This window comes from Aethalodelphis obliquidens, unplaced genomic scaffold (genome assembly GCF_003676395.1).
Source record: "Aethalodelphis obliquidens isolate GAN/ISIS:26980383/991018 unplaced genomic scaffold, ASM367639v1 scaffold1, whole genome shotgun sequence".
Classification (NCBI taxonomy): Eukaryota; Metazoa; Chordata; class Mammalia; order Artiodactyla; family Delphinidae; genus Aethalodelphis; species Aethalodelphis obliquidens.
In genome coordinates, this window is record NW_020837945.1 from 77340216 (window position 1) to 77364016 (window position 23801).

The window sequence follows — 23801 nt, forward strand, 5'->3', positions numbered from 1 at the left end:
TGTTATCATAAAGGTCTTTATAAGTGCAAGAGAGAGGCAAAAAAGAGAGAAGAGAGTTGGCAGTGAGAAAAGGACTTAGGCCAAAGTTACCAACTCTGAAGATGGAGGAAGAGAGCCGGAAGTCGAGGAAGAGAGCCAGAAGTCATGGAATGCAGGTGGCATCCCAAATCCGCAAAAAAAAGGAACAGAGCCTACAGAAAGGTAAGGAAGCTCTGCAGACATCTTAATTTTAGCCCAGTGAGACCCACTGCAGTCTTCTGAACTACAGACCTGTAGGATAATAAATGTATAATTTTAAGCCACTATGTTAGTGGCAATTTTTTACAGTATCCACAGGAAATGAATATACTCATTTTTAAAGGAATATAAAAAGAACATTTTTAGATGTACAACCCGTGCATTTGGTCAAAGCGATTGTAGAAGCGTGACCAGAACACTCTAGTACAGTGCTAAACAGTAGAAGAATTTGAGATAATGGAACACCCCACATCTGTATTGTCCAGTGTATAGCCCTTCACTACACTGAGCTCTTGAATGTGGCAAGTAGGCCAGAGAAACTGAATTTTTAAATTTAATTTTAATTAAAATTTAAATAGCCACATGTGAATAGGGGCTAATAAATTGGACAGCACAGTTAGTGTCTGGTTTATAATTAAATGTTTCTCCCCTATTCTGCCAAGATAATGTAGCAAGTCAGAAACAAGTCTTTGCCTGCTAAAGTACTGGAACCCTGTTTAGTAGATTATGTACTTGGTAAATATTTAATGAAGTCTGTGGGAATGTGGTGGCAGCCACCATTAATATCAAGGAGGTAGAGGAAGACAGTTACTGGGGGGAAGATAACAACTTTTTTCAGCCAAATTCCAGCAGGTTTGGCCTCTGCCGGCAATAAGGTCAAGGGTATCCAACCAGCAAACTGCACACATCCAGTGGCATTGATCCCACATGTGTCTGATATTACAGGTCAGAGTAACAGAAAGTCAGTTCAAATTCACTCCCAACTGTGGGGCTTTTGCAATGTCGTGTTCTTTGTCCTCTTTGTATTTCTCCTGTTTACTCACTGATTTTGGTTCAACCTGCTTTAACCTCTATCTTGTGCAACTTCCATAGAATAAGTAGTCTTTTCTAAGGCTTTCACAGGTGGGACAAAAAATGGGATGCAGGGGAGGGCTGAAACAGCAGCAGACTTTATTTGAGAGTTTACTTTCTAATTAGAACATAAAAGCACATACACACACATCTTCGGAAAATTAATTTCAGCTAGTTGTGGTTATTTTTCAGTGGGTTATGGGATTTTAATTATGTACTTATACTTCATTTGATGGTACAATAAGGCAGCTTCTCCCATTGCAAAATTTCTCACTTCTCCCCACTCTCCATTCTCACTGTTAAGTGCTGGTTCAGGTCCACATCGTCTCCCTCCCACACCAACCATTATAAGACATAAGACTTACTAAGCAGTCAATATGTGGCCGCTGAGCGGCTAAGCGTAAATATTTTAAATCACATAAAGGCATACAAGTGTCATCTCCACTCATCTGTTCACACATTCGCTTAATTACCCAACACTTCCTGAGCACCTACGATTCACTCTGATACGACTCTGGTCTGGGGCCTTGTTGAGGGCTCAGTCTGTGGAGGTCCCTGTACGGGTGGTTTGGAGACTCGTGAAGAGGGTGAAGATAAGCATGTGCTTCAGGTTAGCACGGGCCACCGCATAAGTTCTCTGCCTCAGAAGCCAGATCCACTGAGTTTGGATGCCAAGTCTGCCCTTTACCAGCTGTGTAACTTGGGGCAAACTACTTTGATTATCTGGGCCTCAGTTTCCTCATCTGCTGTGATCAATACCTAACTCACTGGCTGTTTTGAGTACTAAGTGAATTCATACTGATAAAGGTCTTAGAATCTAAATGATCAGTAAGCATTAGTTAGTGTATTGATTAATTTTATGTCTCCACATGGCTAGGCTATAGTGGCCAGTTGTTTGGTCAAACACCAGTCTAGATGTTGCTGTTAAGGTATTTTTTTAGATGTGATTAGCATTTAAATCACTAGACTTTGAGTAAAGCAGATTACTGTCCATAATGTGGGTGGGCCTCATCTAATCAGTTGAAAGCCTTAGAACAAAGACTGAAGTTTCTGAAAAAAAAAAGAATTCTCAAGCCTGCAAGATTTTAAACTCAAGCTTGCAACATCAACTCTTACTGAGTCTCCAGCCTGCTGGCCTACCCTACAAATTTCAGACCTGGCAGCTCTCACAATTTCATGAGCCAACTCTTTAAAATGAAGGTTAGAATAAATAAAGAATTATTTAAAATAAATCTCTCCTCTATGTATATACATATAATATGTAACATATTATTATATATTATATGTATATAACTTGTCTAACATCATGTTTAATAAAGGAACCTATCTATCTATATCTCCTATTGGTTCAGTTTCTCCGGAGAACCTTGCCTAATTAAGGCAAGGTTACATTAAGGAGGTTAAAAGTAAAATAACATAATTTGACCTTGATTCTTTTTTTTTTTTTTTTTTTTTTGCGGTACGCAGGCCTCTCACTGTTGTGGTCTCTCCTGTTGCAGAGCATAGGCTCCAGACGCGCAGCCTCAGCGGCCATGGCTCACGGGCCCAGCCGCTCCACGGCACGTGTGATCCTCCTGGACCGGGGCACCAACCCATGTCCCCTGAATCAGCAGGCTGACTCTCAACCACTGCGTCACCAGGGAAGCCCTGACCTTGATTCTTGATGGTCAAATTAGTGGGGTGTCTCTAACATCTCTGATATTTAAAAGGAAACCTTCCCCTAAACAGAACACAAGCAAAGGGATAAAGTAAGTGAACAGTCCTTCACCAGCTTGCTTCAAAGTAAATTTTTATGATTCGAAGAGTAGATTTTATGGAAAAATTCCATCTTTTTTTCTCTCTCTTTTCTGAAGAGATAGATCTGCTAGGCTGGGAGCTGATGGGAGGGACTAAAGGGGAAATATATGTCCACATGATAACTAGACAGAGACTTAATACAAATCGTAAACTAAGGATTTTCCCACCTAACCTTCTGAAGAGGTATGCTGATCTGCAGTCATGCGGTACTGTATCTCCAACCTCCCTCTGCTCTCGGCTCATCCCTTCTCAGAAAGGACACTACACAGGACTTGGAGGGGAAAACTGTCGAGGGCCAGGAGAAAGGGCCCAAAAATCTCATCGAAAGCCCCCCATCCCTCACATCACTGCCTTTTCGATTTCTGAATATAAAATAGCTGCCTGCTAGAAACAGTTCCTATCCCGTCACCATGATTTAACTATGACATTAAGTGGGATTCTAACATAATCAAGGCAAGAAAAAGAGTCTTTCTGAACAAATGGAGGATCACTTGTAAATGGCAGCGTTAGTAAATTAAATCTATCTGTTCTGCTTGATATAATAACCACCATTTCATGTGCTTACTATGTACTAACTACTGTTTTAAGTAATGCACACATATTAACTTGCTTAACCATCACAACACGATGAAGTAGAGCTTTACTTACTCACTTGAAAGAGGAAAAGTCTAAGGCTCAAGTATGTTGCATAAATTTTCCAAAGTTACTCTACCAGTAAGTGATAGAACCAGGATTCAGAAGTTTGTGCTTTAAACCACTTACACCTTGTTACTTTCTCAAAAACTCCAAGGGGACTCAAAGGACTGTTTTAAATAGTAGTTATGACAGGCAAGTACCAATCGTTTTTAGTATTGGTAACCTTCATGTTCTAATACTAGAATTCATGTTAAACTTTCACATTTGTACTCTGATTCCTCCCTCAAGCCCTAAATAATTATACAGCCAGTTGTTTACTTAGAAATGTGTTCATCCATTCTGCTTTTATGACCTGAGAAAGCCTGAAAAGTCAACAGTAACACGCATTGTCACTAAGTGAAACATTGACCTCCCAGTGGCTTTCGTACGCTCATCATTCCCCATTTCTGAGAATCTGCCATGCTTTCTCTTGGGATTGTTTCTTTGTCTCTACCCTCTTCTATCATTCTTAGTCTCACCTTTACTTTCATCTCTCTTTGTGTGTCTTATGCTTATTCCTCGTTCCCAGGATCGTGGCTGAGCCCAAGCGTCATTCGCTTACGGAGTAAACCAGCAGGCTACTTGCTGTTTTCACCCGTATTTCCCTCCTCGGTAGCAACACCTCACCCTCCACATGATTCTGGATCCCCGGGGTGTATGATCTTAGTGGTCAGCAGCAGAGTTTGAGAAAGGATGGGAAAAGGCAGGAGGGCAGTCATAGTGCGGAATATCTCACTGGTGGAGAAACACATGATAAGGATACCTAATCCCTAAAAGCCAATGATCCTTAGTTGATTTGGTTGACAAGGGAACTCCTGTAGGACAGTGCTTAAAGGCATGTGCTTCAGGGTCAAAGTGTGTAGTTTGGAATCCCAGCACTGCCATTTACCAGATCCAATCCTGGGAAAGTGATCTGACATCTCTGTGTCTCTGTCACCTTCACGTGGTGCATTTAAACCTCTGAGCTAAACATTTGGTGATGACAGTATGTTGCCCACTGGTATCAGCTATTATTACTTAGAGTCACAAAGCTTTAGACTTGGGTGACCTTTTAGAAGTCAATTCCTAACCTTTATTGATAGGGAAACTGAGAAAAAGAAAGGAAGTAATTTGTCTGAGGGTACACAGCGGATTTTCCTACTCAGCGGGCCAGGATATTCGCCACACTATCAATGGTCTTTCTAGAAACTTCTTGGTCACAGTGCCCTCTCTATTGTTTACGCCTCACGTATTAAAAAACAATGTCTGTAAGTTGTTTTTCCTCTTGAGTTGATGGATTTATGCTGAGCCATTATCTCACCTATCTGCTCTGAGGGAAGGAAGGAAAACTAGACAGGATTAGGGTTGCCAGAGACAGGCATGGGTCACAATGGAGTAAACAGCACCCACCACAGCCTCACAAGTGCGCTGTGGGCAATGAAGTAATCAGCCTCACACAGACCTGGAATAATAAAAAACAAAAACACGGGGTCATACTGAGCACAGAGTTCATCCTTCTAATTCCCTGACAACTGTAGGTTGATAAAAACAGGTCCCAAGGTAGATTAAAAGGCCTGTGCACAAGTATGTTCATTGAACTCAAATCTTGTCTTCATTAATCTAATCTGAACAACAAAGAAAAAAAATTAAAAATAGTTTTAATTCTGAACTGACTGGAACAAAAAAGACAGGACTATTTGATTCACATGGTGGTGGTCTGGTCCTATAGCATATTATGAGAATCTCCTCTGAGCTTAATAGTCCTGGGGAACAAATAAATCAGAAGTGATTGATACCTCTTCATCTATAATGACAGGACCCCACAGAACATTCATCTGGACATAGAAGGAACTGCTAACTGTGGGCCCAGACTCTGAAGACTCAACCTAGATGTGGTCCTGCCCTACAGAGCTGCCTGAGAGCCTTCCTGGGATCTGAGGTGGCTTTCAGATAAGGGACATCACCCACTTGTTTTAATCTTGTTTACTCCAAATTAAATCTCTTCATCCAGCTCATGTATTACCCGATTCATTGCTAGTCCCCAAATCTCTGTGCAGACTTATCCTTTGGATTTAAACCTTCAAAAGATATCTGGGGGCTTCCCTGGTGGCACAGTGGTTGAGAGTCCTTGCCGATGCAGGGGACACGGGTTCGTGCCCCGGTCCGGGAGGATCCCACATGCCGCTGAGCGGCTGGGCCCGTGAGCCATAGCCGCTGAGCCTGCGCGTCCGGAGCCTGTGCTCCGCAACGGGAGAGGCCACAACGGTGAGAGGCCCGCATACCGCAAAAAAAAAAAAAAAAAGATATCTGGATACAGCCAGGTGGAAGTGAGGGTGGTAGGATTTTGGGTGTTTTGTTTTTTTATAGACTTTTTTTTTAGAGCAGTTTTAGGTTCACAGCAGAATTGAGCAAAAGGTGCAGAGATTCCCATGTTCCTCTTGCCCCACATGTGTATAGCCTCCCCCATTACCAAAATCTTCCGAGGGGTAGAGTTGTTTTCACTCCTGTCATTCACACTATTGACATTTTTTTTTTCAATTGTTCCCTCCTTGTTACAAACTGGCAGCTGCCATAGTAAATATCGGAACATATCTTGTTTTCTCCTTAGCATGTTTATCTCTGCCCCCCAGGTGTTTCTGTTCTTACTAAAACCATAGAAGCTTCTCGTTCCATCACACTGGCACCACATACACAAAGCAGCCGGGAAAACATTTTAATTATTCCAGACCACAACACCTGAGGTACACTTCTGAGTAACTACTAAGAAGGAAGCTTTAGAGACGCATACAGGGAAACCAAAGGCTGAACTAGACTAGAACCTGAGGTGTTGGCCATAGCCAGTCACTGCAAAAACGGCGTCTGAACCTGGACTTCCTAATCCCAGTCCAGGCCTCTTTCTGCTGGGGGTGGGGACTTTTGGGATGCTGTCACCTTTGAGGAATAGCATCTGATAATTCATTAATGAAACACACTTTGGAGGAGTAGAGGCCCATTGGTCGGGTCCCTTTGAGAATGAATTGCTGCTCTAAGACAAAGTGCTGTGGGGAAGAGGCTGGGGTGTGTGTGTTGTGTGTGTGTGTGTGTGTGTGTGTGTGTGTGTGTGTGTGTACACGTGTAGGGGTGGGACAGGGTAGGCTGCATTTTCATAAGGATGATAATAGATCAAAGGACATATATTTTGGTCAAGCTGAGAAGTAGTTAGAAAGTAGAGTGGGCTGGGAACCAAGTACTGCATATGCTACTAACTTGCTGTGTGACCTTATGGAAATCACGTTTTTTTCTCTGGGTCTCAGTTTCCCAATCAATAAAGTATAAAGATTGCTTACAACCCTTGCAAAAATATGATTCTAGGAGAGATCTTGAAGGGAAGAAGGGGGCAGAGGGAGGAAAGGAGGAGAAGGAGGCTGAACCGAAGGGAGGTAAGTGTGTGTGAGGGAGGGAAGAGGGGTGGAGAGAGATAGGAAATGTCTTTTAATCAGATAGTGGAAAAAAGTTGAAAATGAAACTGTGCGCCCCTTAAGGTCTCTATTTTTCATCTTTATGCGTTTTTACTGTTTAGACATACGGAGTCATTTTTGGATAAACGTAGATTGAATGAATGGAAAGCCTGGGAAGGCCAACAGAGGAAAAGAGCTGGGGAGAAAAGAGAGGAAGCGAGCTCGGGAACACTCTGCGCGCCTGCTCTTCCTCGGCCTGTCCCCCCTTAGGGGGCGGGACCTTCCGGCCACGGCCGCGTGGGCCATCGCGAGCTCCCACTCTCCCTCTCGCTTCCCCGTAAGCCGCCCCGAAACCGCCAGGGGGAGCTGCGCGGCGGCCGGGCCGGCCGGGGCGGGGCTGCTTTAAATCGCGGCGCCCAGCGGCTCGGCGTCTCAGTCCCGTCCCCGAAGTAGCTGCTGCTTCTCGCCTACCAACTCCAGCTCCAACCCGGACCCGGACTCAGAGCTTCTCCAGCGGCGACGCAGGGTCCGCAGTAACGCAGTCCCGCAGTAACTTCCTCCGCGCAGCTCCGCGACCCCCGGGAGTCCCGGGGCGCACCTGCAAACTCCCGCTTGTGCACCGGCCGCCCCCAAGCCGGTGCGGGAGCCCGAGCGAGCCATGGCCAACGCGGGGCTGCAGCTGCTGGGCTTCATCCTGGCTTTCCTGGGCTGGATTGGCTCCATCGTCAGCACGGCGCTGCCCCAGTGGAGGATTTACTCCTACGCTGGCGACAACATCGTGACGGCCCAGGCCATCTACGAGGGGCTGTGGATGTCCTGCGTGTCGCAGAGCACCGGGCAGATCCAGTGCAAAATCTTCGACTCCTTGCTGAATCTGAACAGTGAGTGCACTCCCTACTACCGCAGCTGTGACCCAGGGACTCAACCCCCCAGTGGCTCCGTTTTGGAGTAGTAGCTACCAAACGACCCTGTTGCGTGATTACATGTCTATCAACCTTCAGTGGATCAAGTCTTCTGATCATGTGCTCTGCCGTGAGGAAGTGAGAGAGACCTGTGGCTTGGGGAAGGGGAGGCCCAGACCTAAGCTCTTGTTTTTCCTCTGACACCCTGGGTGACACTTTTCTGTAGGTGTGGTTTCATCTTACATGCCCACGACTGGGGTGGTGATGGAGCGAGTGAAGGCCAAACTCTAACTTGAGCTCTTAGGCCTCTCCTGGACATTCTCAGATTCTGTGAAAATTGAAGAACTGTAGAGTTGGGTCAAGAAAATGATATGCCTTGAAAAGTTTGGAGACTGGTAGCTTCTCCAGTTTGTAAAATTAAATAGATAATCCCAAAGTTATTATGTAGGATTTTTTTTTTCTCAACCTATCTTTACTGTGGGTTTTCATAGGAGAAATCACATTCCTACATGCAATGTCCCAACCTAATGTCTTCTACTCATCTGAGTTTGAATCTTTTGATTCTTTTGACTTTTAAGAGCCACTAAGTGTGAGGAAGCCCGTATGCATCCCCTGGCGTGACTCTCTTTTTTTTTTTAAATAAAGGAGCAATTGTAATTTTTTTTTTTTTTTTTGCTTGCTCCAGGTCTTAGTCTCTGCACGAGGGGTCTTCGTTGTGACATGCCGGCTCCTAGTTGTGGCATGAGGACTTTTAGTTGCGGCATGCATGTGGGATCTAGTTCCCTGACCAGGGATCGAACCCTGGCCCCCTGAGTTGGGACCGCAGAGTCTTACCCACTGGATGACCAGGGAAGTCCCTTGAAGAAGCCTCTTAAGATTCTCCAGAGGGTTTAGCTTTCAGGCCAAGAGTGTTCAGAAGAGGCAGATTGTATAATGTTATTTTAGAAAGTGAAGGTGGGTGGCAGGTGGAAGAAGGATGACAACAAAGAGAAGTTCTAAATAACCTCCCTTCATAATATGAAGGGAAGAATGGAGCCACTGAAGACAAATGCCACAAAGGAGACACAGCTGATGAGCTCAGCGTTCAGGAGAGCGAGGGCGGGTCTTCTGTTGAGTTTCTGCCTTCCACAAAGGAATTTCTGTGTAATGGATATTGGCTTCTTACTCTGTCGGGTTGGAAAGGATTATATAGAGAGAAATAGTCCTAAAGACGGTGGAAAGACGACAGGAATTTTTTCCTTTCATTTTTTTAAAAAATAAAAGCTTTTGAGTGTCTTGTCAGAAACTCATTAAATTCCCACTTACTTAGGTAATAACAATTCATGGCTGGAGTATCTTCCTTGAGATATTACATTAGTTGTCCTGAACCTTGTGTCTGTCATGCACTTGGACTAAATCGAAGAAAAGCTTCCTTAGTCTTTGCCTAGACAGGCAAGCCTGCCCACAAGTCCCCTTTGTGTGCTGATGGTAAGCAGTGTTGTCATCGCTCAACTTTACTTCAGTTGTTTTGTCCACCTCCTGCGTGTGGTTTAGTCAAAAGCTATATACTTTAGAGTTGTTAAATCTGTGCCAAATCTGTTTAAACCGCTTGAGTACCTCTGGAATTTGGTGAGTCAGTGTACATACAGTAGTTTTTTTAGTGTTGTCATTTCAGCTTTTCAAAGTTACCGTATTAGGATTCTTCTATGCCAAACATAAGGAGTATATTAGGTACACGCCTTTATATTATCATTGAATCTACCCATGGATGGATAAATACATGTAAGGAATTGTATCAGACATGTCATGTTGAGGAATTGGCAGATGGAGACCATTCTAAGGGCAATTCCAGAGAGGTCTCTGATTCCTCTGATCAAAATAGTTCATTTTCTACACGTTTAAATAGGTTTCCTGTTAACTGCCTTAAAGGACCAAATGAAATCAGATTGATCCATGTTGTCAATACTCAGACAGGTCATCCCTACTCATGATAATGTGTTAAAATGTTTTATTTTCACTTATTCCTAATTAATGTAGCTGTTACAGTTTTTAAAGCTGTAGCAGAAGATCTAAACAATACCTTCCCTCTACCCCATACACATTTTGGAGATCTCTTCCTGATGAATTTTTTTAAACTCCAGATCAGATTTCTTTTCATTTTCGTTAAAGCCAGAGTTTATTGAAGGTGGGGCGGAGGCCTTTCTCTCAAAACTGATTCCCAGGAGGAAACTTGACTCATTTGTACCCTCTCCAACCTGCCAGTAACTAACTAGATGTCTTTGGATGGAGGCCAGAGAACCTACCTGTCTCCATTTCTCTACCTGGACAGCTGTGCTCACACCTACCTGATGTAGAGAGCTGGGGAGGTGATTCATTGGCTGGTTTTGGTATAGTTCTGTGACATCTAGAGGTGAACAGGATTATCTGTACGTATAAGCAGTGTTCCTTGTAACAAGCTGTGTTCCACAAAGTGCTTTTAGGTAAAAAGCTTAGCTAGAAGTTTCTTGAAATTGTACCTTGTTCTTTTTGCCAGTGGAACCCATTTGGCAACTTAGGGCCGAGATTGTGGGATTTATCAAGGTTGTAGCGCTAGATATGTTAAAATCCCTTATTCCCTTTCTCTAATTAGTTTCAGCTGTAAAAAGAACATGACCGTGTCTATAGGGATACGGTGTGCATAAGCCAATATACGAAAGGAGATACAGCCAGGGTTGTATCTTTCCAAGAACAAGGAAAGCAGTTTGTGAAAATGGAAAGCAGTTTATGAAAATGTAACTGGGGAACTTCCTGGGGAAACAAATCTTATACCGTGGATTGTGGTTTTACTATGGTTGAGACAGTTTCACTTCCATCCAAGTATGGTTTATTGACATTGATGACTGATAGTTGGAATATACAAAAAAGAGTGTCAGATAGAGTTGCAGTCGACTTTTCTTGATTAAACTGTACATCTTGCCTTGTTTTGATCCAATTCTCAAACTTTTGGCAAGCTAGTGCCTATTTCATGTGCTTAGTTAATTGCTTCTTCTGGCTTGACTTTAATAGCTAGAGCTGTCCAAAGACTGGGTTGCCCCAGGAGGTTGCATGGTGGGAGGTGTGAAAGCAGAGGAATAAGTAAGCGTTTTGAAGGAATGTTGTAGGGAAAAATCCAAGTCCCAGACAAATGGGAGGTTAGGCTAGACTTTCTCTAAGTCTCATCTAGCCTTGGGATTCTGTAATTTGTTTATAAGTTCCTCTAGGCTGTTCAACTTGCTTTGCATGAATCCACATGTGTGTTGGTGTGCTTTAATAAGTACTGGTTGTGGGTGAAGTTTCCCAGCACTCTCACCATGATGTTAGGCTCAATCAAAGAACAAAATCACTGACTTGGACAGTCTTTGAAGCACAGGCAGAGGAGGGCACCCGCTTACACTTCCCTAGACTGCATTATGCCTGCTGAACCAAGAGTGTTTAAGGGGCCATTTGTGTTCAGATCCGTTTCAAGAATTAGTTCTGACTTTTGGAATGATGACAGTCAAAACCCAAAGCCAGGCTTGAGTACTCAATTCTTACCCTGGTCTTGCACTAACTAGCCATGTTTATAGTGGTGATCCACTCAATTTCTCTGGGCTGTAGTTTCCCCGCTTATGAAATAGGGCAGAGTAGGAGGAATGGGGAGCTGAATCCATGACTCATTCATCCATTCGAGAAACATGAGCCAGGCCCTATCCGTGTTCCTAGAAATGCAGCTAAGAAGATTGGTAAGATGCAAATGTTGATTCCTTCCAGTGCCAACATTCTTTGTTAATAACTGCAGTGATGGAGCAGAAACAGGCAAGGGGCATTGTTTAGGTTCCCTTGATTGGAGTGATGAGTAAGAGGCACAGAGGTAACATGGAAGCGTACATTTAATCATGAGGCAATTTCTCTAAGAAACAAACAAGGTAGCAAAACTGCTTGGCACATCCTGAAAAAGTGGTGAGCCCTGTCTCTTCCCAGATCACAGTTACTGACTGTGCTGGAGTCCTAAGGTCACATCCAACGGCCACCAGTTCATAGTCAATCAAATGGAAATGCTAACAATGAGGACTCTTGAGAAACTTTGAACTTGAGCAAAAGTGAGCAGTTTAATAAGGGAAGAAGTCATGGGAGTATAGTTCTGTGACACTCTGTGATGAGTTTCTTTAATTGCAGAGGAGAGAAGAGGATTTTTGTTCTAGTCAGCCAGTGGTCAGTTTATTTATTTGCCTAATACTTATTAAGGAACTACTGATGCAAAGAGAGACTGTGTGAGGATAGAGACATAACTAAAATCTACTTTGTTTATGATATATAATCATAGGGTAATAATAGAGTAATATGGCTAGTAAACAGCATGAACAACGTCACGTAGTTAAAGGAGATTTTGCTGCTTGTATAGTAAAACTTTAGAAAAGCTTTAGAAAAAAACATTCCACTGACTTGTCTATGCTTGTCTTTCTACGCTTATGTGGATTAACTTCACTGTAGTAGATCAGTAACTTCTAACTCATTTCTTGTCTCATAAGTAGAGATCTTTGTAAGTATGTTTTCAAATTATACTTTCAGGTTGCAAGTGGTAAGAACTCCTTAAGGAGTCTTTAATCTCAAGATTATCAGTCTAGCTAAGTATAATATAATTAAAAGACTGCCTTCTCCGTGTACTGCTGATAATGATGAGGATAAATAGTGTAACTTGTTGAATGTTTGCTCCAAAGACAACTTCTTTAGTCGCTGATAATAATATTGTAGAGGTATCTGCAAATTTAGTGGGCCAGAAAGGAACATATTTGCTTCTAGATCTGAGCCGATCAGGTCAACTCAGAGATAATAGTTCAAGACTGTATCTGTCTAGTCTAAAATATTTTGCAGCTTTCAAATATTTCTCAACTTCTCTGCCCTACTGATGATTGTTCCACCAGAAGAAAACTTCATCTTGGAAGCTAATTAGATGCATAATTTAGAAAATTTTTAAAAATTATATTGGGTTAAACAAAAAGTATGAATTTTTTCGCCCTAGATGAGTTTCTAGCTTTTAATGATCTAAACTAGATCTGGCTTTATGTAGCAAGATTTTAGTATTCTGAGGCTTTCTAGGAAGGCGTTTCTCAGTATTATTTCAAAGATGAAGCTTAACACAAAAGAGTATTTTTACCTATCATAGTAGAATTTTTAAAGGATAAAGCCATGTTCAAATTTAAATTCACTGAACACAGATTGAGTAATCCATGAAGCTTGCCAGGTACTGTTCTTAGTGCTTTGGATGGAAATATGAACAAATATTTGGCCAAGTCATCAAGGAGCTCACAATTACATATTTTAGATCTCTGACTTAAAAGGCTTCCATAAGCCTTAATTTGAAGGATTCATATGGTTCCAGCTTAAAACTGTGCAGTTTAGATTCTATCTGCACATAAAACCCTCATAACTTGTAATACAACACTTGCTTACTTTGATCTGTAATTCACCATTACATATGCCCAACTAGTGAGTTTTCATGCTGTTATGATTCTCAGCCTTTTTTTTTGTATTTTTTACATTTCCCCCCTCCATATCACTATAGTTAAGAATTCATCCAGACATCTCCAGTGATGCAAGATGAGATTTTGTGACATTTCCTAAGTCAGTGGATACCAGGACGTAAATGAAAAAAAAAATTGCTTCACAAAATAACACTATTGCTTTGTCATATTTTTCAAAACAAAACATGATCTCCTTGGTCTATATGGTTTACATGATTCCTGAGTATAGGTTTTTCCCCCCGGGTTTTTTCCCCCATTTTCTCCATGATTTTTTGTGCGTTATGAAAATGATACATTGTTCTATAAAGAAATAAAACATACTAGGGTTTGTAGCACACGGAACAAAATATCTGTCCCTTCCCCCTTAGAAATTTTGTAAAAGTAGTGGAATGAGTAAAATGGGGCATGAATTAAATGTGCTTTCTTTGAGAACTGAAAGGGGAACAAACTTAGAGATGAAGACAGTGAAAATGAGATAATTCCGGACTAGTGCAGGTGGAGCCTTGGAGTGGTTGATCCATGTACGCTCCCTGCCTGGGTGGTTTTATACAAGCCTGACTCAGGAGATTGAGGTCCAGCAGACTCCTCGTGAAGAGTAAACCTTGTGATCCAAGTGCTTAGACCTGCTGGGCTGGTGGCCTGCTGTTTTCACATGAAGCACAGATCAGAATGATTATAGAAGCTGGGTCTGGTTTGGGGCCCTATAACTCGAACAAAGTAGAAAACTTCGAGATCAGAGAAAGCAACCACAGTGGTGAATAAAGGGTTGGAAAACTGAGCTTAATGGACAAACAAAGCAAAAGGTGGTGAGAGATGTAAGGGGCTATACATACTTGAAGGGCTATCATATGAAGACAGAGAGTAAAAATCTTGTCACCTCTTCTTTAAGACCCTCCAGTGACTTCTGATCACACTTAGAATAAACTCCAAACCCCTTCCCCTAGCTTGCAAAGTCTTACATGATAAATGCCTTCTGCCTACCTTGCTAACCCACCTCATTTTACTTTTACATCCTACCATCCTCCAGTAGTGACTAGCTTTGCCAGTTTGTCCAGGGTTGAAGACCTTCTCAGGAGTCAGGACTTGTAGCTTTAAAACTGAGAGAGTCCTTGGCAAATGGACAGGTGGTCCCCCTGTCCTCCACGTGGATCATTGTGACTTTCAGTATCTCCTCTTCCAGTGTTGTTTGCTTGAAATGCTTTCCTTCTAAGTGGAACTTAGGACCAAATCTGAAATCTGTGTTATGTATAAGAGCTTAATTATTTTTTATTTTCCTTCTAAGTAATGACTGTCTTTGCAAAAACTGTTGGTAAACCAAAAGGAAGGACACACCATAACTGTGGAGTCCTTAGTATTTTCCTCTTCATGCAACAGTATGGTTTGTGATTCCAAGGAAGAAGTGTCACAAACCCATGGTCCGTGAAACCTGTGTTTTGATTCAGGAGTTCTTGTACCACCCTGAAATCTTACAGTAAGTGTGTGGGTAGGGTGCACACTTGCGCACACACATTTATGGGGAAGTAGATCTATGAGGGGAGCATGGAAGTGCCTATGATTTGATTTTAATTGAATCAAGTAAAAATTTATCTTGACTTCCAAAATATCTCTCAAATGCAGTTAAAAAAAATGCCTTTGATACTTTCAGAAAGTGGTTACTATGATTTTATCATAAATTGCCTGGTTATGGCAAGGATGGAAAAATTAACAATTTAAAATTGAAGTTTTAGAAATCTTTAGTCTTTATGATTTGTAGCCTAGGTTCTCAACCCTGAAAATACTGACCCTGAGCCTAGGTCTTAATAGAGAGTGAGATATAAAACCTTTCCATGATGTCAGCCACTTTTTTTTTTTTTTTTTTGCGGTACACAGGCCTCTCACTGTTGTGGCCTCTCCCGTTGCGGAGCACAGGCTCCGGACGCGCAGGCTCAGCGGCCATGTCTTACGGGCCCAGCCGCTCCACGGCATGTGGGATCTTCCCGGACCGGGGCACGAACCCATGTCCCCTGCATCGACAGGAGAACTCTCAACCACTGCGCCACCAGGGAAGCCCTATGTCAGCCACTTTTGAAGACCATCAAGAAGTCAATTGTTCCAACTTCTCCTTAGAGATAACTGTCATTCACACTTTACATAATAAAAAGATGGTCCCAAAGAATAATAAGTAGGTCACCCAAGATAGCATGCTTAGTTACAATGTAAATATTTATATATGCAAAAAGACTTGTCACCTGTTAACACTGTTAAAGAGATAATGATCTTTATTTGAAGGAGGAAATAAAGATAGAATTAATCAAACTCATCTAACCAGCGTAGTTTCAGCTCTTTTTTCTTTGAAAGTCTGTGTGTCTTTACGCTACAGTGATGGTATCACCTTTTTACTCTTTAAGATACTTACTGGCATAATCTCAAACTTGGCCCTATTGATTTGATCGTGACTTAGTATGCCAATGACAATAACAGGAAATTAGAAAATTAGTGGAATCCTGAGAAATACTACATTGAATTATCTGCTATTTTACAATATAGCAGTTTAAATAGTTTTAAAAACTGGTGATATCTCCGAATATAAACCTACTATGTTCCAAAATAACATCTCAAAGGCTGTTATGTTTTGTTCTAAGAAAATGGTTTTCATATCTCCCACCCCACCCGCATCACTGGAGATACAAGTGTTGCTTATCCAGCCATGATAATCTATGAGAAATTCACTAGTTGTCTTCCAAGTTCACCCACCCAGATTTTCTGCAGCTTGATGAGTGAAGTATAAAACTATTGACTATTAACCAAGATATATTGTAAACCATTTTAATTATAAATGTTTTAACATTAAGGATAACAATATGATTGTTATTTCAGAATTAAAAACTCCATTAGTAAGGATTAAAAATGTATTAGTTCAGCTAAACCTATTCAACCAAATCATTAATTATTTTTTCAGAGGATTTTGAGTTTAATGTTGAAAACATAAACTGTTAGAGCTGGAGGAATTCTTATTCATCATTCAGCCAGGTATTTGTTTTTCTGGAGAAGAAACTGTGTTGGTTACCTGCAGAAACATCCCTAGAAGCAGAGTCTCCTGACTCCTGTTAGATTTTCTCTCTTCCATACAACATTGAAATATACTCGGTCTTCTACCACTCTTCTCTTGTTGGTCTAGGCGTGATTTTTACATGTTCTAAAATGTTTTCTGTCAGGCACTCTGCAAGCAACCCGTGCCTTGATGGTGATTGGCATCCTGCTGGGACTAGTAGCCATCTTTGTGGCCACTATCGGCATGAAGTGTATGAAGTGCCTGGAAGACAACGAGGCACAGAAGATGCGGATGGCTGTCATTGGGGGCGTGATCTTTCTTATTTCCGGTAAGAGAGGCCCTGTCCCCCTTAGACCTTATTAAACTCTCTCTGACATGGGTTAAGGTATAGTTTTTGCTTTCCTGAGATTATGGTGGATTTGTGGCACTTGAATCGATTGAATTCACTTCCTTTAAAATCTGAAGACATAGGAACCTTAAGTCCATTTGAGTTTCACATTCTCAAATAGGAACCAAATGAAAATCTGTATTCACAGTGGACAGGTCTATTCCTTGAGGTTTCAGGTGCCAACTGGTTGGTAGAACCATTCTCCCCAGGTGAAGAGAGATTTTTCTATCTAGCAAACACTGAGGAACAATTCTGTGTAATTCAGAAAACTTCTGTAGTGTCTCTTCCGATGCTATGTGGGAAAGATGGGGAATGGTGAGAGAGAACATAAAGAATGTGTCAGTCGTACAGGTGTGTGAGGAATGAATGAGACTGGGATTATTGGAGGAAAATGAGGACATCATTCCACGTGGGCAGATCTGACTCCAGAATAAACAGGTGGTACCCATAGATCAGTGAAGAGAAAGGTCAGTTGGAATGGAGGCGAAATGTTGGAATGGTAAGGAATAAGAGTAAATGAGTTAAGAAAGAAAACAGTAGAGAAAGGCCTTGGAAAAAAACCTTGACAAAAGAGTGAGATTACATTTTCCATAGAAAATGAATGTGTATGTATTGCTTTATTCAAGTGTTGATATGTGACCTTTGAGAAAATGAAAGCCAGAAGAAGACATGGACAGGTCACTTGTAAAACCTTATAATAAGGTTTATATTAAATAAGATTGTGTTTATATATAAAACAATAGACTATTATATATACTAGTTGTCTATTGTTTTGAAATGGACTAGTATATATAGTGTATATATATATATATATATATATATATATATATAGTAGTAGTATGTAGTAGTCTATTGTTTTTGAAAACAACACCAGTGATATAATCTACCACTAGGAAACACTAGAATTAGACTTTTTTCTCATTTTCTCTTTAACAAAAGTATGTGGATTTCATCAATAATGAAGGAAGAGTGCCTGTGACTTTGCTAAAGGTTTGGTTAAAGTTTATTCAAATTAATCCTAGATAGCATTTTATTCCCAACAGTTTGATTTTACATCACAGGCTGTGAATGCACTTACTGTGTAGGACCCTTCCTCCGCTTGCCTTCTTGTAACTCCGGTACATCACTTCCCCGGTCTCAGGGACTTCCTAGGGAGTGAGGCTTGCAAGTTCTACAGCACTTGCATGGTCTGCTTGAGCAGCCAAAGCAATGGTGTTTTCTCTCAAGTATTAGAGGCAATTAGGTTGGACCACTTTTTTTGTAGGAGGAAGGGAGCAGAGGGGGTAGCATAGAAATATTTAATCTGTCTAAATTGATGAATTTTTAGAATGGCTATAAAAAGAAGTGAATTTCTTTGGATAAGAAAAATCAAGGTGTTGTATACTTCTTATGAATGATAGAGTGGGTTATTTTGACTAAGTAGTTTCTCTGGCCTTACTGAAATATGAAAGGCATGAGAAATTGAGCGTTCAGCACATATTGATCTGATGTGGCACTACAGCGAATCTCATGGCAAGACCTGGCACATCTGGCCAGTGAGGCTGTAGGAGTTCAGGTGATCTAGTGCACTCTGAGACAGGTCCTACTCGTTCCTGCTATCTAGCTATTTACTTTCATTTTGATTCTTCAGAAATGTGAATTTTAGGGCTTCCCTGGTGGCGCAGTGGTTGAGAGTCCGCCTGCCGATGCAGGGGACACGGGTTCGTGCCCCGGTGGTCTGGGAAGATCCCACCTGCCGCGGAGTGGCTGGGCCCGTGAGCCATGGCCGCTGAGCCTGCGCGTCCGGAGCCTGTACTCCGCAACAGGAGAGACCACGACAGTGAGAGGCCCGTGTACCGCAAAAAAAAAAAAAAAAAAAAAAAAAAAAGAAATGTGAATTTTGAGTTTTGGTCAAGGAGAATGTAGAAGGGTTTTCATCTTCCCTTTTGTATTGTAAGTGACTTGCTTTACTAATAAGGACTTTGGTTTTACCAAAAGTAGTCTAACACAGTGATGTATAACAATATATTTGAAAGAGATCTTAAATGACATGAACCTGCTGAATATTTCCAACAGAATGTTGTTTGTGCCGGTGACCTTCAACTCTAAGTGAATAAAATGACATGAACATTATAAACTATGCCTAACTCCCACCTAATATTTTCATCTGTCTTAAGAGAATACTTAGAATAAATCATGTCTGAACCTCTAATCTCCCTAAATTAAAGTCGTCTGAATTAAAATGGATTAAATTAAAAATGTCGGCACTATTGATGAGATTTAATTCTTGTAAAATACTTGTAAATTTAATGAGCCGTATATTTATGCTCAGTGTTCCATAGTGATTAACAGTCTTTTGTTTTGAATTTCTGTAGGTCTGGCTATTTTAGTTGCCACAGCATGGTATGGCAATAGAATTGTTCAAGAATTCTATGACCCCATGACCCCGGTCAATGCCAGGTAATGCTGTTCACTCCTAAAATAGTTTGTTCTCTGAGAAAATACCCTTTTAGTGTTCTGCCAAGTCCAGCTTGTGCCGTAGCTTCCCAGATTTGCTATCCAGAATTTTATGGAACTTCTGTCAAACTTGAAAATAATTTGAATGGCCTGTGCCTCATGTTAAAAATAGTCTGATCATTGCTTTAACAGCCTGTATTGATAACAAAATGAACTTCGAAGTAGAAAAGTTCTAAGCTGTATACTTTCCAAGTGTATGCTGGACCTTTTTTCATATTTAAAAAATGTTTTTAAGATGAATAAAGATACCAACGTGTTTGAAATTTTATTTTTGAAGTGTATTCTGAAACTTTTAACACTTGTGATTATTTGTAACTAAACACAATTTATGACTGATTGCAAAAATAGTACTGTTGTAGAGGTTAACAAATAATGTCATTTCTAATGGTTTAATCCTGTTTATGAAAAAACAATTTATTTATGAAAAAGAAAAGTTAGCACTTTGAAATATTGTGTTCCATCACAACCATAAAAATAACTTTAGAAAGGTCATCCTTCTTAATATTGCAAGTTGTGGAAGTTAAAGCGCTGACTCCTGGCTCTCACGTAATGACACCCTTTGATCAGAGACACGGCTCTTTGTCTCACTGTGTTCACATCTTTAAAGCCAAATAACTATATTCTGAGTCAGAATGTTAAGATGTAATTATTGTTTGTTGAGCGCTAAGACGAATGGATGAAAAAATCCCAGTGGTGGAGAGATAAGGTATGCTTCTTTGTATAAAATCACCCACGTAGAGGAGAACACATACTGCAGTGATTGTGTTGGGACCCATCCCATAAGATCTACACTGTAAGGACAGAATCTGCTGGAGGTCAGTAGGCTCAAATTTTACCAGTAATGGATATGAAAGCACTTTATAAATTACTAGGCACCGTACGCTTATTTACATTGTCTCACATGATTCTGAAAGCAGTCCAGTGAGGCAGATGGAATCATCCTGCTTTAAGAGAAGCAGCAGCTGAGGTTGAGAAGAGGAGTTACTGGCCCACAGTTTAGCAGTTGAGAGTTTGCATCAGAATTCAAACTCAGGCCTTATAACTCTAGATCCAGCCCTTCTCTCTCCTTATTGTCCACCATCAGTCACAGATCTTCTCCCCAGAAGTATGGCTTCATACATCCACCTGGATCAACTTAACCTAGAATGATCTATGAGCTGATTAGAAGTCTTTTTCACAAAACCGTAAATTTCAGATTTCAGTGCTTATCAGTGATTGACTATTGAAAACTCTGTCTCCAACACCCTCTAGCAGTTTCTTTGTAGAATTTGGTTGCTACTTGGTGATAGCATGACTTGTTAAGTTTTAGCCTAGGAACCATTGTCCAAACCTGACTTCCCAGGTATATATAAACATGCTTTACAAGTCTCCTACACATGAAAAAGTCTTTGGAACTATTTGTATAATTAACCTGGCGTTGCATGCCACATTGCCTGATCTACTGTTGCAAATTGTCAACAGCTGCAATGTGAACATGCTCGTGTGTGTGTCCACAAACCTTAAAGTACTTCGCAGAACTTAAAGGGATCATGGGGGACTTTTTTTCAGCAGAAAAAATATAATGAGTGTGATATTGATTTCATTCTTTAATTATATTAGAGGAGTTTCCAGTGATTCACTGATTAAGCAAATACATTGTCTCTTCTTTTTAGGTATGAATTTGGTCAGGCTCTCTTCACTGGCTGGGCTGCTGCTTCCCTCTGCCTTCTGGGAGGTGCCCTACTTTGCTGCTCCTGTCCCCAGAAAGCAACATCGTACCCAACACCAAGGCCCTATCCAAAACCTGCACCTTCCAGTGGGAAAGACTACGTGTGACACAGAAGCAAAAGGAGACAACCCTGTTGGAACAATCAGAAAATGAACATTGAAATACTGTATTGGCGTTAAGGTCTTAGATTTTGACTATTGTAGTCTGAACTGTGGTATTATCAAAAGAACATATTTTGTTAAATACCCATTGCTAAAAATGACATAGTCTTATTTTATCTCCTTTCCTCAACATAAGAGGGAAGCCTTTTCTATTTGTATTACTGCTTCCCACTGAGTCATCATCTCAAATGTGGGGAGAGGGCATTCCTTAAATATATATAGATATGTACATGTACATGTTTTTCTATAAAAAAGTTAGGTAGTAAAGCCTCATTATGTTGGTACCAGCATTCTTAAAATATATCTAAAAAAAGAAAAATATATTTATATTGATTAAATAAGTAGTTTATTTGGTATTCTTCTCTTCTTTCTTTATGTATACATATATAATAGGGCAAATATCATTTACCCTCCTTCATCAGCTTTTAATGTCTTTCACAGAAGACCTGACCTACTTTACCAAGTATGAATTATTTCAGTTCTTCACATGTGCCCTTTTCATATGTTTGTATCATACTTTTTTTTTTTTACTATGATCTTATAGCGCTTGCTCTGTTACCATTCAGTCATTCTTCATGACTTTGTTTTTTGTGAGATTGGGCTTAACTCTCGATTCTGTTAACACGTTTATATGCCTACAGTGTAATTCCTAAAGTCGGTAAGAATCTCTTACAGATCAGAGTTTTGGGAGCAGATCTTTCTGTGTGACCAGATGGTATATTCCTGTTGACCTTCCCATATGCTCCCTGTACTCTGACCTGTAACACACTTGTTTGCTTTGAAAATATTTGTCCCATTGAGGAGCTGTGTGCTGCTTTCCCAAGTGTTGTGACACAGTTCTATTGATTGAATTTTTTGACCTACTTATTCACAGTTGTATATCCTCCCAAACTACCTTTTTCTTGTCCCCTTCCTCAAACTGTATTGTTTTCTCGTATAGTTTACCTCGTCCCAGAGAGGGATGACCTTTTTGTCTGAATGAAGTGCTAGACTTTCTGTAGTGACAGCCTGATGACAAATATTCTCTCTGTAGCTGTAAGCAGGTCACTTAATCTTTCTCCTCTTTTCCCATCTGTGAAATTGAGATAATGATACTTAACCAGCTGCTAGAGCGGTGTAAGTATTAATTAGTTGATATTATGCTCATTCTTTGAACATGAAATATGCCTAAGTAGTGTCTCTGTTTGCTAAATTGTCTGTTAAGAAGTCATTGAACCAAACCTACACGCAGGCATCCCATCGTTCGGCACCTTCCTTTCTCCACAGGCCCGTTTCCTTCCTTTCAGCGGTGGCCACCATGCTGTTGGTGCTCTGTTCCGTTTTAACAATTGCCCTTAGTTTTCCAGTCTGTGGAAAATGCTCCTTCACTCGAGCAAAATGATGTAATGGGAAGGGTGTTGACTTTGGTGTCTGGAGACCTGATGTGAGTCTTGGTGCTCTCAATTACAGTGTGAGTTTGGGCAGGGCGCTTGGTTGCCCTAGATTTACTGCTTCACTTATAAAAAGAGGATTGTACTTCCTGACCTGCCTACCTCTCAGGGCTGTTGTGGGGATCCAGTGAGATGGGATACATGTAAGTGTGATTTTGTGAGGTAAAAAGTATTATACTAAGGGAAAGAATTAAGGAATTTAAGTGCATAGGTTTTGGATTACTTTTCAAATGACTGAAAAGAGACAAACTGTAAGCAATAGGTTTTTGCTTTAACCAACCTCTCGAGTGATGAGACACTAAAGTGAATTTCAGATTACTAAGTGAAAAGGATTCTGGGGCAGTCTTAGTTTTCTTTAGTCACTATGGCCTGATGCTTTTTGTGGCTAAGCTTTTCTCCTTTCAGGAATGCGGACTTGACCTAGGACAAGTTTGCAGATGTAATGGGTGAAACAGAAGTGTACATGTTGGCAAACCAAAGAATGGAAGATTTTTTTACTTTTAGTAACTTGCGAGGGTATACAAGGTGGATATCTGTTATGCGATGTTATCAGAGGTATTGCTATTAGCTGGCAGCTAACATTGCTAGGATAGGTAGTTTGGGAATGTAACTCATAGTGAAACCATATAGGGGAAATTATCCAAAGGACTGCATCCTATGATTTGAACCTAGTAAATTTTAGTGTGTCTTCCAAACCTGAAAGTCTGTGCTCCTAGAATGTATAATTCAAAGAACTTCTGCTACCTACATAGATCCTAATGATGGGCAAGTATAAATACATGTGGTTACTAGTTGCTAAACTCTGAAATCTATAGTCCAAAATGGCCAACAGAATGGTTACACCAAAATTTATCCAATTTTGATATTTTTGTACTCTGCTACCATACCTGGAAACAGACAAATAGGTATTTTAGGGTTTTGTAATGGAGATTTGTATAAAGTGTTACTCTTTTTCAATAAATTGTGTTTTTTCTAATATAAAATAAACCCTTGTTTTTTTTGTTTTTAATCACTTATTTCAAGATTGCCATGCTTGGAAGAAGAGATGGCTCGGGATAGGATCTGACTCACCATGTGTTACTAGAAAATAGCTATGGTGCCTCTGCACCACCACCTGTCAACTTTTTGAGTGGCTCCACCCACTGGAATGCCCTATTTCTCTCCAACTATGCTTTTCCTCGTCAAGGGTGGTGACACAAGAGAACGTCAG

At 40.8% G+C, this 23801-nt stretch overlaps 1 protein-coding gene across 1 annotated transcript; it reads left to right on the top strand.

Annotated features, from left to right (window-relative positions):
* Positions 1-7403: 7403 nt before the first annotated feature.
* CLDN1 (claudin 1) lies at positions 7404-23595 on the top strand. The gene is made up of 4 exons (XM_027108895.1): positions 7404-7858; positions 16572-16736; positions 19151-19235; positions 20945-23595. Exons 1-4 carry the CDS (start codon positions 7636-7638, stop codon positions 21105-21107), a joined length of 636 nt encoding a protein of 211 aa, XP_026964696.1. The 5' UTR covers positions 7404-7635; the 3' UTR covers positions 21108-23595.
* The last annotated feature ends 206 nt before the right edge of the window (positions 23596-23801 follow it).